General features: G+C 47.1%; 2 protein-coding genes across 5 annotated transcripts in view; one reads left to right on the top strand and one right to left on the bottom strand.

The window, feature by feature from the left end:
• LOC101155891 (disheveled-associated activator of morphogenesis 1) overlaps nucleotides 1-9491 on the bottom strand; it is a 12828-nt gene extending 3337 nt beyond the window's left edge. Inside the window, exons 1-18 of one of the 3 annotated variants that reach the window (XM_004082057.4) lie at nucleotides 9239-9491; nucleotides 7232-7433; nucleotides 7067-7156; nucleotides 6840-6911; nucleotides 6341-6435; nucleotides 6054-6273; nucleotides 5226-5339; nucleotides 4243-4353; nucleotides 4048-4151; nucleotides 3908-3974; nucleotides 3377-3494; nucleotides 3158-3296; nucleotides 2630-2688; nucleotides 1526-1713; nucleotides 1174-1443; nucleotides 377-484; nucleotides 208-305; nucleotides 51-135 (exon numbers count right to left, since the gene is read on the bottom strand). In XM_004082057.4, coding sequence (XP_004082105.1) covers nucleotides 51-135; nucleotides 208-305; nucleotides 377-484; nucleotides 1174-1443; nucleotides 1526-1713; nucleotides 2630-2688; nucleotides 3158-3296; nucleotides 3377-3494; nucleotides 3908-3974; nucleotides 4048-4151; nucleotides 4243-4353; nucleotides 5226-5339; nucleotides 6054-6273; nucleotides 6341-6435; nucleotides 6840-6911; nucleotides 7067-7156; nucleotides 7232-7411 — 2118 coding nt within the window. In that variant the 5' untranslated portion in view covers nucleotides 7412-7433; nucleotides 9239-9491. Of the gene's footprint in view, nucleotides 1-50; nucleotides 136-207; nucleotides 306-376; nucleotides 485-1173; nucleotides 1444-1525; nucleotides 1714-2629; nucleotides 2689-3157; nucleotides 3297-3376; nucleotides 3495-3907; nucleotides 3975-4047; nucleotides 4152-4242; nucleotides 4354-5225; nucleotides 5340-6053; nucleotides 6274-6340; nucleotides 6436-6839; nucleotides 6912-7066; nucleotides 7157-7231; nucleotides 7466-7551; nucleotides 7620-9238 lie in introns of those variants that run through there. The other 2 variants (XM_078941247.1, XM_078941248.1) reach the window with 2 other exon arrangements.
• On the top strand, nucleotides 7926-16227 carry jkamp (jnk1/mapk8 associated membrane protein). 2 transcript variants are annotated; one of them, XM_020713875.1, is made up of 9 exons: nucleotides 7926-8090; nucleotides 9267-9431; nucleotides 11076-11104; nucleotides 14340-14419; nucleotides 14496-14650; nucleotides 14746-14952; nucleotides 15025-15206; nucleotides 15279-15355; nucleotides 15834-16227. In XM_020713875.1, exons 1-9 carry the CDS (start codon nucleotides 7978-7980, stop codon nucleotides 16050-16052), a joined length of 1227 nt encoding a protein of 408 aa, XP_020569534.1. In that variant the 5' UTR covers nucleotides 7926-7977; the 3' UTR covers nucleotides 16053-16227. The 2 variants fall into 2 exon arrangements, with proteins under 2 accessions (XP_020569534.1, XP_004082106.1); XM_004082058.5 differs by lacking the exons at nucleotides 7926-8090; nucleotides 9267-9431; nucleotides 11076-11104 and adding an exon at nucleotides 12456-12581.

The following is a 16227-nucleotide window of genomic DNA, read 5'->3' as shown; positions in this document are numbered from 1 at the left end:
TCTTCACAAAGACCTTTGTCACGCTGAAGAGACGTTTGGTGAGTGGTCACCTGCTCCAACGTGTCTGTGGGTAGGTCCTCCTGCTCGTCCATGGTGACGAGGGCCTGGCAGATCTCATCATTGCTCAGCTTCAGTCTGGGATGAAGATGGCACAGTTTTTTTAAGAGGCAAACAAGAGCAGCGGCAGAGCTTCATAGGAGCACTGACCGGGACAGCAGGATGTTACAGTTCTGCGCTCGCCGGCCATCGATCACAGACAGCTCCTTGACCTTCCTCACTGACGTGTGGTCCTCTTCGATTTCCTTCTGTGGGTAAAAATGTCTTTGTGCATCAAACACTTTGTCAGGAAAAACCTTGGGTGTCATGTGGGCGTTACCGCTGGTCTCTGGTAAGCTGAGAAGGTCTTCTCTAATTCTTCCAGATCCAGGACTTTGAAGACGTTCCGGTCATCAATCTTTTTCCAGATGGTTCCCTCGATCTTGTTCTGGAAAGATCGAGCAGCGTTTAGAAAGGTCCTGCAGCTTCGGATGACCTTTAACCTGTTCTAACAGCTGATCTTTTATGTGGACAGGAGTGTTGAGCTCTTCAAGCAAATGAACAACACGAGTTTGTCTGTGAAGACCTTCTAGGCCAGACGGGTCAGACTCCAGGCCTCGAGGGCCGGCCTCCAGAAATCCTGCTGCCGATTACCTGGATCAGGTGTGTTTGGCCAATAAGGAGCTTCAATGACAGGTTGGTTGCAAAACATGTAGGACACCGGCCCCCGAGGCCTGGAATGGGACACTCCTGACCTAAACTCCTTTAAGCCTGCTGACCACACATGTCCAACAGGAGACCTTCATTTGCCGTGGAAGAGGACACAAATCTGGACATTTGGCGGCAGTTTAGCTCAGGCGGTAGAGCGGTCGTCCAACAACCGAAGGGTTGGTGGTTAGATCCCAGCCAGCTGTCACCCCCGGAGCGCGGGGGATGGGTCAAAATGTGGAGAAGAATTTCCCCATTGCGGGATAAACAAAGTATCAATTATTATTATTAGTTATTATCAAGAAGGACGATCGAGTGATTTTAGAAGAAACGTGTCTGTGGACTGAAGTCCTTTGTGGAAACGAGAAGAAACAGCTGGAAGTCCAGAAGAACGTTCCCAGGAAAGCTGCAGACAGAAGGCGGATGTACCTCAGGAAGTTTGCTCCAGTTGAAACTTTTCAGCGGGTTTGACGGTCGAGGAATGTTTTTCCTTTGCTCCAATCCTGGAGGACCTCCAGGAGGAGGAGGAGGAGGTGCAAATGGAGCCATGCCAAATGCTGGTGGGCCTCCTGGAGGTGGTGGTGGTGGTGGAGGAGGAGGAGCAGGATGAGGATCGGAGGACGATGAAGAGGATGACACGGGACCAGGAAGAGCTGAAGCACCAGAGTTCAGCGGAGGTCCTCCTGGAACCGAGGAGGCCTACCGAGAAAGCAGAGAAGAGCCGCTGACATGAAGATCCGGTTGAGGAAAGACCAACCCGAGTCAGATCTTTAGAACCCACAGAACTGAGCTGCTTCAGCCGAGCCAACAGCTCCTCCACTTGCTGTTTGGCCTGCTTGTGCTCCTTGGTCTCTCGCTCCAGTTTCTCTTTCATCTTGTTCAGCAGCTCCATCAGTTCTTCCTTCTCCTTCGTCTTGGCTTCACACTCTCTCTTCTTCTTTTCCAAGCTCTGCTGGAGGTTCTGATTGCCTGAAGGGAAAAACAAGTCGGACAGCTGAGGACTGCATGAGGCTTCTTCTCTGAAGGCCGCTATGTACAGTTTGCACATATTGCAGGGAGGAGAACTGGTCATACACGGATATACGTGGAGAAAGTGAGAGAAGTTGTGGTCTTCACCTGAAATTTTCACAGATGTATCACAAATCACAAATAACATGTTAAAGCCAGGGAAGAAACACAAACAAACCCACAAAGAACACGTGAAACTGCGCTTTGAATTTCTTCACTTTGACGTTCACTGAGCAGGAATCACATCGCTTCAGCACCATGGTCAGCTCCCGCCGCGGCCCTCGCATACTTTGTTTTTGTGAAACAGTCGATTCCCCTGGACGAGCGGGAGACCCTCCCTGCTGGAGGGGTGGGAAACCGACCGATTTAAAGACCCGTCATTCAATATGCATAACCGTGCATAACCGTGCGTGATTACAGCGATATGTGCAAGTCATCAGTTATTCATGCGTCAAATACGTAACTTTAACGAGATCTGTGCGCCGTATTCGTGATCGAAAAGTTCTACATCGGTGGCTCATGCGTGAAAAGTCCGTTAGACAAACATCTCACAAAAGTCACACACAATTGCGTAAGATTTACACAATAATTGCGTATAAACTACGTAAAATAAGCACAAACTGCATATTTCTAAACCGCACCAGAGTTTTGAACAGTTCAAACGCAAAAAACACTTACGTATATCATACATCATGTGTTACGTAAATCAAACATGTATCCAGAATGATCAACATTTCATTGTGAAAAATGTGCTAAATGTACATAGTGGCTGTGTGACACGGCCTTGTGTCACCGGCATCCTCATCTCCATTTTGGACTTTGACAAGGAAAGTTGTTTAATTTGTCTCCATGTTTGTGTGTGTGTGTGTGTTTTTACATTTTCTCATTTCCGCAGCTTCTTCTTGCCATTGTTGGACGTCGTTTTCCTGGACCAGGCTGCAAACAGACAGGAAGATAGAACCCTGTCAGGGGGGGGCGGGGAAGGTCAAGTCTCTTTGGGTTAAACCGAAAGCGGGAGTCGTGGACGGAGATCCTCAGTTTGTGTATCTTTACATCAGACTGCTCATCAAACTGGAGGCTTTTGGACTGAAGGAGCTCCTCTGTGGTTGCAGTGTTGGGTTTATCTCATCGACTGTATCTGAGAACTAGACTGAGTGACTCCGCCCCCCTGGCGTTACAGACAGGAAGTGGTTCCATTGAGCCAGAATCCCGTATAGAGAAACAAACAGCTGTTACTCTGTGTTGTATTGGTCAGAAGAACCATTCTGGATCTGAGACCTGGTCCACACTCAGTCCAGTTCTCTGATACAGTCAGTGGTTCATCAGGATGTTCTGTGTTGATGTGCCCCCCCGGTGGAGTTGTGTGATTGGATAAAGTGCCCGTCTGAGCTTCTCTGGGACTTACTTTTGCACAATAGTTCTAACATTAAAGTCCTGGAGCGGAGCCACGTCTGGATCTGCACCTTTGTTGGTCTGCAGAACCAGCTGCTGGACCATCCTGTCCAACAACACCCAGTGCTGAAGCATCGTCCGGCTCTGCTGGTCTGCAGCCAGAAAGGAGACAACGTGGTGAAAAGGGGGGCTTCAGAGATCGCTGGCGAGGCGGCGGGGGGGGGGGCCTCACAGGGCATCAGGAGGCAGTGCTGCAGGGCGGACAGCAGGTGGGGGTAAGCTTCGGTGTGGCTCAGGCGCTTCTTGATCAGCTCAAACATCTGGCTTCCGCTTTTAGTGTCGATGTGGCCCTGAGACGAAACATCCCAGAGTCAGAATCTGAAGAGGTACAGAAACACTTCAACTGTCCTGCAACCTTCAAGCTGCTTCCCACATCATTACACTCCCGCCACCTACTCACACTGGTGGATCTGCCTTTGGAGCAGAAGGTTTCCCTTCATTTACAGAAGTCAGTATGAGCAGAAAAAGCTCAAGTTGTTGATCATTTCTGTCCTTTGTTATGAATGTTCTCTGTCCAGAGGAATCTGCTGTGTCTTTATATTTTACAAATTCAACTTTTGGTTCAATTACAACTGAAAGTTCAACTTCAGAATAGTTTCAGCTGAATAAGATCCTCCGTCTGCTATCTGAACAGTTTTCTCCAACTGTCAGTGTTTATATTCAAACAGGAGAAATGAAAATGTTATCAAATAAAAGCACTCACAACGTTTAAGCGTTTGGACAACCTGAGCTCGTCGTCGTTCCTCAACATCTCAAAATAGTCCAAATGTCTGAGGAGAAGCAAAGGCTTCAGTCAGGCTTCAGTCTAGCGACACCGCGGATGTTTTCCACAGCTTCACATACGTGTCAAGCGTGGCATTTTCATGGGAGCGGAGTTTGTCGATGACCGGCTGGATGCCCAGCATCAGGAACTCGTAGCGTAAATGGATCCGGAATTCCAAACTCTTCTGAAAGTCGAATCCCAGCAACAAGTCAGAAAAATCCTTCAGAAACGGTGAACATTTGACACGGCAAAGGCCGTTCTTCGTGTTCTGTCACCTCTTCAGCTCCCTGGCTGAGCACTGCATTGATGAAGGACATGATGGCCGTCTTCAGACCCACTTCTTCCCTGTACCGACCCGTGGACCGGTCCAAGTCTGACAGCAGGTTCTGAACACAGAGACGACATTCAGAGGAGACACACGCAGAAATGCACAAGACAATTGTGCTGTTATGTATCCATAATCTGCAAACAGCATAAAATATGATTGTTTGAATGCAGACGTCAGTGTTAACTGTGGACACATCAACAAATAACGACGTTATTTCCAAGAGGCTCAAAGATCTGAAAGGCACACCTCAAGGTTCTGTTCTTGGTCCACACAGATGTGAGCTGTGCTGCATCGTGATGCCTCTCAAATGTCATTTAGTTTTCTTCAGCTTGAGCCAACAATTCATGTAATGCATGTTCACAATATTCTGGTAAAAAAAATGTGCGAGCAACAGCGGAACGCCACTTTTGTGGGCTCGCCACACCAACGCTGAGCAGAATCTACAAACATCTAATTCCAACATTTTTTTCCACATAGCTTCCAAAAGATGCTCGAGGAGTTAGGAGGCGATAGATCCAAATCTCTAGGAGGAGATTTTTTTTTTAAATTCAAGATTGCAGTCTCTTCCCAAGGTCAAAGGTCAACAAAACTTCCTAGTGGTTGTAGACTTGACCTATTGGTGTGTGTGTGACGTCTTGTTGAAATCTCTCAAACAAGAGTTTCTTTACCCATATTGGGGACAAATGTGAAAACTGCCGAATTCAGCACTTTGCCACAAACTGGCACCAGCCGTAGGTTCTGTGGCCATCCCATAATAGTTTCAAAGCTCCCTTTGGATGTATCCGGCACGTGTGTTTTGGTTTCATTAGAAATTTTGGCCCCAGTAATGTTTTTTTTATGGTTTCTCCCGCTGTGATGTCATCGTTTTATAGTGACGGTAGTCAAAGTCCAGATGTACAGAACCCATAAGAGAACAAACAGAACCAGAACCTGGAAGCGAGTTCTCTCTGCAGCAAACTTCTGGTAGTGGACCATGGCCTCCAGAACCTTCTTGTGGCCTCCTGGAACCAAACAAACCGCACCCAGGATCTCCAGGACCGCCACCTGTGGACAGGGAGGGAACAGCGGTTCCGTGTGACATTAGACAGAACCCAGTTCACACCGTTGACACCCGTGACGGCGAGGATCAGCTTTGCACTGGAACAGTGGAAAACCATCACGGAGAAAGTTTAGTTTGAGACAAATCTGAGCGGTCAGAGTAGAAATGTTTGATCCAGAGCGTAAAGTCTGCAAACATCTGAAGACATTCAGAGAAAACCCAGAAATGTACGAGTTTGTAGTTTGAGCTTTCCTCATTATAAAGAAATGATGTTCTGCTCCTTTTTTAAGCTTCTTGGCCTTATGGGGCTGATTTTGGCTTGTAAACAGAATATTCACGGGGAGGACTGTATAAGCCCCGCCCACTTAGCCATTCTTTCACTTCGCTCTTCTCAGAATAACACTAAAAGTATTGCGCCTTTCTGCCCCGATTGCAGCAAAGATAAAGTTCATCTGTCTACATTTCTGCGGTTGAGACGGCTCCAGGCTCCATGGGTGGGTGTGGCTTGTGGAGGAGGAAGCTCATTGGCTGATCCAGGACACCTGTGCTGGATGCCTTCAGCTGTTGGGATGGCTGCCTCAGTGACACTGCTTTGAACATCCCTCTAAGGGTTTTACCCCCCGGAGGCCTCCCCCCACATGGGCACCAGCCCTCCAGCAGCCTGATCCTGCAGAGCTCCTCCCCCGCCCCAAAGCCGCCCTGCTGACGCCGGTTCTCACCTTGGTTTTGATGTTTTCTGCAGACAAACTCTGTGTGATGATGTTGATGCTCTCTGCGTGTCCCAGGACGTGAGTTCTGCCCTGAGAGCTGTTCATCAGAGCTTTGAAGCAGCCGATCACGGACGTGTGGACCTGGGACTCGGCCGTCTCGTAGTCCATGGACTTGAGGAAGTTCAGGATGCACGACAGGCCGTCCAAGTCCAGGAAGCGGGTCACAAACCTGCAGGTGGGTTGTAGATGATGCTGCAGCTCCTCCGTGTCACAGACAGCGGAGAGCAAAGACTGACCGTATGGGCTGAGTCCGCAGAGCCGTCTTCAGACCGTCTACAACCGCCTGTCTGCCGTCGTTTTGTCCCTCCTCCAGCGACACCAGCGTCCTCCTCTGAGGAGGAAGCAGAGAAACTCAAAACTCCACTTCTCTGTTGTTGGACTTTCCTCCAGAGAGGGTTTTGATCGGAGGTTCGTCTTTCCTGCAGCAGCTGCTCACAAAAAAACTGCAGGAAAGTAGTTGAACCTGCAGTTTGGACGGTGAAATGATAAAAAGGGAAGCATTGAGCTGAAAAGAATTTAAGTTAGAAGAGAAGAACTTTTGTGACATTTTAGAAACTCCTTTTTTAATTCTGTTTGTCACCAAAGCATCCAGAAAATCGCCACTAACTCCACGTCTGCTGTGAATGTTTAGGATCTTTGGGTGCAGGATGCACACCAAAGCCTCTTACCTTCACATTTGCATCACCTGTGACAGCCACAGCTATCATGATGTATGATAATAGAAACACGACTTACTGCAGCCATGACTCGGATCTGATCGATGTAAAAGTCGGGCCAGCTCATCGCTCCTTTCTGCTCCTCTGCCTCCTGAAAAATCCCAGAATTTCACAGACATCAGTCAAAACTGCATTGACATCACCACAGCACAACAGTGTCCACACAGCGCCCCCTGTAGACAGTGGCTGGTGCAACATCACAAAGGGTCTTGACCCGACCAACAGGTGAACCAACAGACTCCTCACCGCTTTCTTACTGCAGTAAATCTGCCATTTCTTCTCTGCTGGCAGGCTGAACATGGCCTCCCTGTGCTCCTCCGACAGCTCCAGCTCGTCCTGGAAGGAGAAAACGAGACAATGAGACAAAGTCAGAGTGAGACGGCTAACATTAACCCGAGCTCCTGAACGCACCACCAGCCCTGCAAACATGGAGTCCAGTTCTTGGAGCGGCGGAGGCGGCGGCAGCTTGGGTTCCTGCAGTGTTGGGTTTTCTTGGACGAAGCGGATTTCTGGTTGGTGGGTTTCTTTGTAGCAGCATGGGAAGAATGCTGCCAAGCTCCGCCCCCAAGGCTGCTTTTCAGAGGACGCCATGGTGTTGACGTCTGGAAGTTGACTGAGCCAAAAGAAAGACAGGTAGAAACTGGTGAAAATAGGTTTGGAACTTACCCAGAAAGCCCCGGTACGACGGCTCCAACAATTACTGGAAGCTGGATCAGAGCATCAAACGTTACCATGGAAACCATTTAGTAAACTGGTGTTAGCCTCACAGACTCCGGTTAATCCTAAAGCTTCAGCATCTTTACCAGCGTCTGCGGCCAGAAAGACCAGTCCAAGTCTGACTGCAAACCGTGGAAGAGAAGATTTAAACAGGATTTCTGGGATGAGCTCAGATCACTTTAGATCAAAGTCCTCCTCAAAGGTCGAGGCCCGAGGCCGAAGTCTGCTCATGGAACAAGCTGGAAGCTGAACAGCTTCCTCCTCAGAGACCTTCATCTAAACCGTAGAGTTCAGTCAGCGACTGGGAACATCCTGGGACTCATCTCTGCTTCTGTTTGTGTGACTGAACCTCCTTTCAGTGTCCAGGTCCATCATCACAACAGAAGCCGATCAGAAGTACCGACCGGCTCCCTGAGCACCAGCGCGGTTTGGACTGAGCGATGAAACGCTGCAGTGAACAACCATCGGTCACAAACCGACAATTCTCTGAAGACAGCCGCATCACCGTTCACTCCAAACCTGGCGTTCCTGCTGCTGGCTTCAGCTCAAAACGGTTTGTTGGTGTTCCGTGAGATTCCAACCGGCATCCAACAATTATATCATGTACATGGACGACCAAGAAGAGGAGAGAACGATAGTTAGTCCCTAAAGAATGTTGATGAAAGCCATCCATCCATTTTCCAAACCCACTTAATCCTTTTTGGGGCCAGGGAGGCTAAATCACATTTCTATTGTTTAGACCAAGGCCACACCCCTACTACTCAAAATCGGGCTACATGAAATATGTTAAACCTTTTGAATGTTGGACATGGGGGCCAGCAGGCTCCTCCTTCTTTTATTGAGGCATTTGATTGGTCTGTTTATAACTTGAATAACTTGAACTCCAGAAAAAATATCCTGAAAAATGACCAATAGAGGAACAGCTGTTTAGTTCTCTAGAGAAGTCTACGGGATTTTGGCTTCTCGGAGCCACTTCCTTTTTTTGATTTTTGATTTGACCAGTGGGGTGACGAGAAAAAGTGGGCGGGGCTATGATGACGTTTTGAGAGGTCGTCAATCCATTGATAAGTTTGAGAAACAACAAATATAAAGGATTTCAGCAACAATCAGACTCAGAAAATACTTTTCTGGATTATATCTGTGATTTTTGAGGGTTTTTCTTGTTTTTTTTGCAAAGATTTTTATTTTATTCTCCTAAAAAAAATCCGCCCAAGGTTCTCCAGTTCACTTTCCAGGGTTGTCCACTCAACACAGAATCTTTGTTTCACAATCCAGTGGAAATCTGATGAACTTTGAGCTGCTTTTGGTTCTGGATAAACATTGGTTTGGTCATTCAAAGACAGATAGTGAAATGTGGAAAACCATTTCTGCAGAGCAGCTAATCTTAGTCTCTGCAGAATCTTTCGCTCTAAACTCTCACAGCTCTTTTTTCCTGATTTGATGATGAATTTAACCAAACTGGGGTTTTTTCGTCTGAAAGAGGAGAGTTTGAGGAAATCAGACCTGATGAAACCTTTCTAAGAAAACTAAACCGGAATGACACGAAACGTTTACGTCTGCTGTGTTTTTCTGAGGATTTTCCAGCCGTGGACCTGAACCGCAGGTTTCAGGTCCTGAACCGCAGGTTTCAGGTCCACTGATGGATTCTGAAAGTAGATCAGGATGTTGTTGGAGAAAACCGGTGGATCCGTCGTCTCTTACCTCTCTGATCTGCTCCTATGTCACACAGTGAGACACCATTCTCCAGCTGTCAGAAGTGGGATTGTTTATTCCAGGGGGGCTGCACGCCCGCCTGCGGTCCAACACAGGTGGGGGGTCACCGAGGAGTCGAAAAGAGGAAAGTCCTGAAGCCCGGAGTCTTCAGAGAGGAACCAGAAAAGGTAGAACTGCTCAGGTGAGTCAGACCTCCAGATTCACGCAGTCCGGCCAGTTCCACAGAAACCTGCAAGACTCTGAGGCTGACACATCCAGTCCTTCTGCAGCCAGCCCCACAGGCCCCGCCCACAGCCCCGCCCACCTGTCACCTGTGAGTCAGGTAGCAGCACCCAGTTTGGAGCTGAAAACACACACAACAGCATTCCTGCAGTCACACACAGACCGCGCCTACTGCAATCTGTGTTTGTGTGTGTTTGTGTGGGTGTGTGTGTGTGTTTGTGTGTGTGTGTGTGTGTGTGTGTGTGTGTGTGTGTGTGTGTGTGTGTGTGTGTGGGTGTGTTGGTGTGTGTTTGTGAGGCAGATTGTGAGACGAGTTTTTCTTATCATTTTTCATTAACAGAAAAACTGGAATCAAAATGAAACTAAATCCTGAAATCCTTTTCACGTCACACCCAAGAACAACTTTCAGACAAACATTTTTAACCATTACGGCGCAGAAAGGCGTTTACGGCGTGGAGGAAAGGGACGTTTTCATAAACATGTGTGTGTTGCATGAAGGACGTCCATTTGATGACATAAAGTCCTCTCCATCTTTACTCCACCCCACCCCTGATTCTGTTGTGAGTGGGAACAAATGTGGGCGTGCCGGCTGGAGGAGGGTGGAGGAGGGTGGAGGAGGGTGGAGTGCCCATTGCATCAGCGAGGAGCCGCTCCTCTTGAGCTGAAATGCAGCACTCCCTCCTTCCTCCTCAGTCTGTGACAGACCTGATGACGTGATCCAGTCTCTCTTCAGGTTCCGGCCTTCCTTCCTTCTCCTCTGCCAGCTTTGAGACAAACCGAGAGAACAGAAGAGCCACGAAGCAACTCTGACCTCTGGACCGCCGATGAGAAGAGGATAAAGATTAAAGTCCAGATGTCTCACATTTACAGTAAAAATGGAGCGAGGCATTAAAAATGTGCAACGAGTTAGCAGATGAGTTATTTTAAAGGCCAAACGATAAATGAAAGTGAAGATGATTGGTTTGAAACGAAGCAGGAAGCGAAGGCCTCAGTCAGACTGCAGCTCTGATGCAGTGGAGGGAAAGTGAATGCATGGTGTGTCTGGGTCATTTCCTGCATGCGTTTGGAAACATGCATCTGCTCCTTAAACCTTTAGTGACATTTAATAAAGTCTACTATTGTTGATCAGAAAGAGAGCTCAGAAAGTTTATATTTGGAATATTTGCTGCACAGAAATCCTTTTCTGAAGAATGATCTGCAGTGAAGCTGAACACAGTTTGACCTTCTGCGTCTCTGAAGGACGAACGCCGTCCTCTTCTGTGATTTATCAAATACTTTGCTTTTGTGACTCAGTTTTAGCTTCTTTAACGTAGAAATAGCAGGAATCTGATGTTTTAAGGCTGAGCTGACTATAAATTTGTCTTTGATGCTTGTTTCATTTCATGTGTTTGTGGGTCAAACATGGTTATCTTTTGGTTTTTACACATACTTGTGAGCTCAGGTGTGTTATGAAGCCAGGTGACATTCCAGCACACTGATGCAGTTTGATTCAATAAAGACGCAGATAAAGAATCGTTTTATTCATAACAAAGACGTATGAACGATGATTTGTGGGTTTGTTGTTTGTCCTGACCTGATCTCTCTCTGTCTTCTTCTTTGGCAGGTGTGAAAGCTCACCTGTGGACCAAACAGGTAAACTCTTATCTTCCCAAACATAAGAAAGTTTGTTCATCTGCAAGTGAACTCTGGTGCACTTCAATTCAGTTTGAATGCCACAGAGAAAAGAGCAGACGTGAAAGCAGACAGAGGAAAACAACACAAAAACATGGAAAAAGGAGGATTTTATTCTGCTTTATAAATCAAATCAAACTTCTTCTGATTATGCAGCTTAAATCAATCTGAAAAACATGAGAAAAAAATCTAAAAGTTATTAGAATAAAGTTTATCAAAAAAACAGAAATTGCTGCTGAACTGAAAAATACTAAAGAGGTTAAAAATGACCAAAATAATAGAGAAACACATCCATGAAAACTTTAGTTCTAAATTAAACTAAACAAATATGCCGCATCAGCTAAATGGCAAACATGAAAACCTTCCAAAAAAGAACCAGAGAGGTTCAGTAAAACTGTCAAATATTTCTTTTAATACAGATCGATGAGAGGAAAAGAGAAGAATCTGTGTTTTCATGCAAACGTCAGAAAAGGAGAACAGAACTCCTCTGAGATGTTAGCAGCTGAGAGCAGCTCCAGGTTAAACCCTCCGGGTGCAGATAATCATCTTCTAGAGTCACGGTCAGTGACAGACGTGATGTTATCACATGCTGCAGAAGTGGGCCATGCAGCTGGAGCTGAAGGAAACCGCAGCAGAAGTTCGTCCGTTCTGAGGCTGTGCTGCATGTGGAGTTTGACTTCAGGTTGACTCTTTGACATGAACTCTGGAGCTTTGGTTTGACGAGACTTCAGCACCACAGAGACAGAAACTCTATTGATTTACTCCCAACTTTCCGGGCCGAACAAACAGAGCAGCTGCCAGTTATCAGTGACTGAAACCACTTTCTGTACATTCCAAACAGCCCCAGAAAAAGAGGTCAAATAATCCTGAACAACACGCCAAATGTGCCTTCAGTGACTCATAAAGCTGCAGGTGGTGTGAGACTTTCTGTGATTCATTAAGTTCAGACGTTAACTTGGCTCACTGCTGGAAAAAATGATGGCTGACATTTAGGCAAATAGCCCAAATTTCAGCAGTTTCTTAAAGCCGGTCCATTAATTACTCCAATGCAGATGTTAGTCAAAGGTTTTCATGCTTAAAAAAGTATTACAATCCACTGATGAATCTGTTGAAACTCTTTTGAGGACAATTAAGGTTTTCCAATGACACCAGATGGGAAGGATTGGGACTCTGGGAATTGTAGTTTTTTGGTGGTACAAAGTTTTTTCTCTGGTAGTCAATATGATGTTTTATCAACAAACATTTGTTTTAAATTTAACTCTTCATTTATATTATTTTTAAAAACTTTGCAACTTTCCGCCGGAGCAGCAGGTGGCGCTGTTGTTTGTCTGATCTAGTTACCATAGAAGAAGAAAGGGCACAACACATTGCACTGAGGAGAAAAATCTATCGGTTTTTTTACATATTATATATTTATTAGATGTCGTTCTCCTAATGGGTGAGTCCCCAATAGATTTTACCTGTGACTATTTACCTGTAGATAAATGTGCGGAGATGAAACTGCGGCGTCGCTTCGTGTTTTTTACGGTAACGCGTTAGCTTCCTACCTGTTAGCTTCCTGGCTGTCAGATTTTCGTCAAACTGCAGCAAAATCTGCGATATAATTCACCGCTTTTTTTTAAATAAGTGTCTAAAATCTTGATGTTGTGATCAGGTTGAAGAGTTATACATGACAGGATTGGCCTTTGTGTATTTGATGCTACAGTGACGCGCGTGCGCATGCGCCACTCTGCATTGAGTCTCGTCAACAGAACCGAACAACATCAGCCATAAAGATCAGGCTAGGCTCCTCATTTCTTGACCGATTTTCACAAAAAAATACCTTGAATTAAAGCTTGGGAAATTATTCATCTCTTGGTATATTCAAATGGATGCAAGGGAACTACAGGAATATTTTTTTTTTACCTCAAGATACGAAAATCCCAGGATAAGTTTCCGGTTGTTCGTCCGTCTTGTTTTTCTTTAGCCGGGGTAAAAAAATAAATAAATACAAAAACAAACTTCCTTTACCACACATAAATAACATGAGGTAAGCAACACCTTGAAATAAATCTACCATAAAAAAATAATAGTAAAGTACAACTTGTATTAGGCCTGAACAATATACCGCAAATTTATCGTTATCGCGACATCAAGCTGTGCAATATGCACACCGCAAAAGACGGCAAAAATCGCAATAAATGGTTACCTCAAAAGTGCAAAAACAAACTCATGGCAGCCTGAAATGGTGAACAAATGAAATTAATCCCTTTATGCATTTAACCAATCGGAAGGACCCGTTTACGTTTTTGATCAATCAAATGAGCCTTTTTATGTTTGATGTTTGCCTCCTATGTCGACAAGGGTCATTTGGAGTATAATTTTTATACTGTTGCAGTGAAATGGAAATTATGTTTTTGGTTGTTTGGCTATTTGTTTATATACCGCAAATTATATCGTTATTGCGATATTAATCACCAATATCGCATATCGCGAGTTTTCCTCATATCGTGCAGCCCTAATTTGTATTATCTTTTATTTTTCCTATTCAGATCAGGACTCAAATAAATCCCAATAACATTAAAATAGTCATGCATGTGTGTGTAGATGGAAACTGGAACGTGTCTTTAGTAACTTCGAAGCCCATCGAGACGACTGTTGTTGTGATTTTGGGCTATACAAATAAAATTGAATTGAATTGAATTGAATTAAAAGTCATGAATTTTATTCCTACAACTCCAACATGCCTTGAAAACAATTTGGAGGCAATAATCATTAAATGAAAGCATCAAACATTCATAAAAATGTTCATCCATGACCCAAACTAGCATGCTAGCAGCCTGCTTAAAATGGGATTCCTGTCCATCCGATTCTTTTCTTGTCATAACTTTTAAAGTTGAGTTTCCTTTGAGATTGTCTGATTGTCTTCACTCTGCAGGATGGGCAAGACTCACTGCCATGTAGTGGTGCATGTGTGCCGCGTCATATGTCACGTGACGGCCAAAAACCGCCAGTTCTGCTACATTAACCCCACAAAACAAAAACACCATCAAACCGTAAACACAAACCAGCTGACATGATGTTTTCCTCCTTTGATTTTTCTATAATGGACTTTTTCCACGTGAGCTGAAGCTGGAGGTGTTTCCTGTGTGTTTGGCTGACTTGAACAAAGTCCAGATGTTCTTCTGCAACAGTCAACAGTCTGTGTTTGTTCCAGACGTTTCCGTGACTTCCCGGTGTCCGGGTCTGTACTGCGGTCGGCTCCTGGTGAACGGGTCTGTGGAGGGCGAGTGTGGGGTGAGTCCTCCGCTTCGCTTTCACGCGGGGGTCCGGCTGCAGGCGGGGCCTCCTGACAGAGTCTTCCTGTGGGCAGGTCTGTCCTCGAGGGGAACGGGCCAATCAGGAGAAGGTGTGCGAGCGCTGCGACGAATCCCCCGAGCTCTACGACTGGCTGTACCTGGGCTTCATGGCCATGCTGCCGCTGGTTCTGCACTGGTTCTTCATCGAGCGATACTCCGGGAAGAAGAGGTCCAAACGCGCTCCGGCGCCTTTCCCTTCAGTCTGGGGGCGGGTCTTTGAGGATTCTGTCTTACTGAAATGTGTGTGTGTGCACGCACGTGCAGTTCCAGTGCTCTGCTGCAGCACGTGACGGCGGCGCTGGAGTGCAGCGTCTCCGCCCTGGTCACTTTGCTGCTCACGGAGCCGCTGGGACTTCTGAGCATCCGGTCCTGTCGGGTCCAAATGCTGTCGGACTGGTACACCATGCTGTACAACCCCAGCCCAGACTACGTGCACACGCTGCACTGCACGCAGGAGGCCGTGTACCCGCTGTGAGTGCAGCCCCCACCGCCGCGTTCAGGCGCCGCGATCAGGCGTAACCGCCGTTTGTGTCTCCTTGACAGCTACACAATCGTGTTGATCTACTACGCCTTCTGCCTGGTGATGATGATGCTGCTGCGCCCTCTGCTGGTCAAGAAGATCGCGTGCGGCCTGGGGAAGTCGGACCGCTTCCGGAGCATCTACGCGGCGTTGTACTTCTTCCCGATCCTGGCGGTGCTGCAGGCCGTCGGCGGCGGGCTGCTGTGTGAGTCTGCAGGTCTCTCTTGAGCGTTTCCTTGCGGTCTCCTGGCCTTCATGGTGGTTCTGTGTGTTTCAGACTACGCCTTTCCCTACATCATCCTGGTGCTGTCGCTCGTCACGCTGGCTGTCTACATGTCGGTCTCTAAAATCCAGGTAAAACGGCGTCCTGCGGCGTCTGCGGGGTTCAAGCTTCAGGCTTTCACTTTGAACATCACTTCTAAACCGGCAGAACTTTTTACTTCCTGATTCCTGCTGCTCTGAAACCCAAAGTGGGTGGAGCAACGTCCTTGTGTAACCACTAGGGGGCGTGTTGTAAAATCCTCTGCATGTGGACTCCACCCCCGTCAGACTGAAAGATGATCAATCTGGGTGGAATCTTCTATCTTTAGATCCAAACTGCTGAAATGGGGGCGTGGCTGTTGGCTAGACAGTGGGCGTGTCCCAATTAAGCACATGTTCCCTTTTCCAGAAGGGGGGGTTGGGGGTGAAAACGGCACCAATCACAGATCTGAAAACCACAGGTCATCTCAGAACCTGGCGGTGTTCAGGCTGCAGAAGTCACCTGACGGACCAGCAGAGCTTCCTCAGGAGGAAGAGGAGTTCATCTGTTTCTTCTGCTTCTTCCTCTCAGTCCTTCAAAACTCTGGTGGCCAAGAAGAAGCGTCTGGTGGTTCTGTTCAGCCACTGGCTGCTGCACGCCTACGCCATCATCTCCATCTCCCTGCTGGACAAGCTGGAGGTGGCGCTGCCGCTGCTGGCTCTGGTTCCGGGTCCCACCCTCTTCTACATCGCCACCGCCAAGTTCACCGAGCCCAGCCGGATCCTGTCTGAGGGCAGCAGCGGGCCCTGAGCGCCGCCCGATGGGCGGAGCCGCGCTCGCGTCTGCAGAGGTTCTCCCGCCGCTCCCAGCCGAACCTTTGGGTCGGCTTCTGTCTGTCAATGCTGTAAATACACGCCTGCCTGTAAATACCATATTTACGCTCACCTTATCTATGCTGGGAGGAATAAAGAAGGTTTCTCATCCA

Source organism: Oryzias latipes, chromosome 22 (assembly GCF_053564925.1).
Source record: "Oryzias latipes strain Hd-rR chromosome 22, Olatipes_Hd-rR_3.1".
NCBI classification, from domain to species: Eukaryota; Metazoa; Chordata; class Actinopteri; order Beloniformes; family Adrianichthyidae; genus Oryzias; species Oryzias latipes.
Note: the sequence above shows the minus strand (reverse complement) of the source record. Positions and strands in the feature narration are given on the sequence as shown.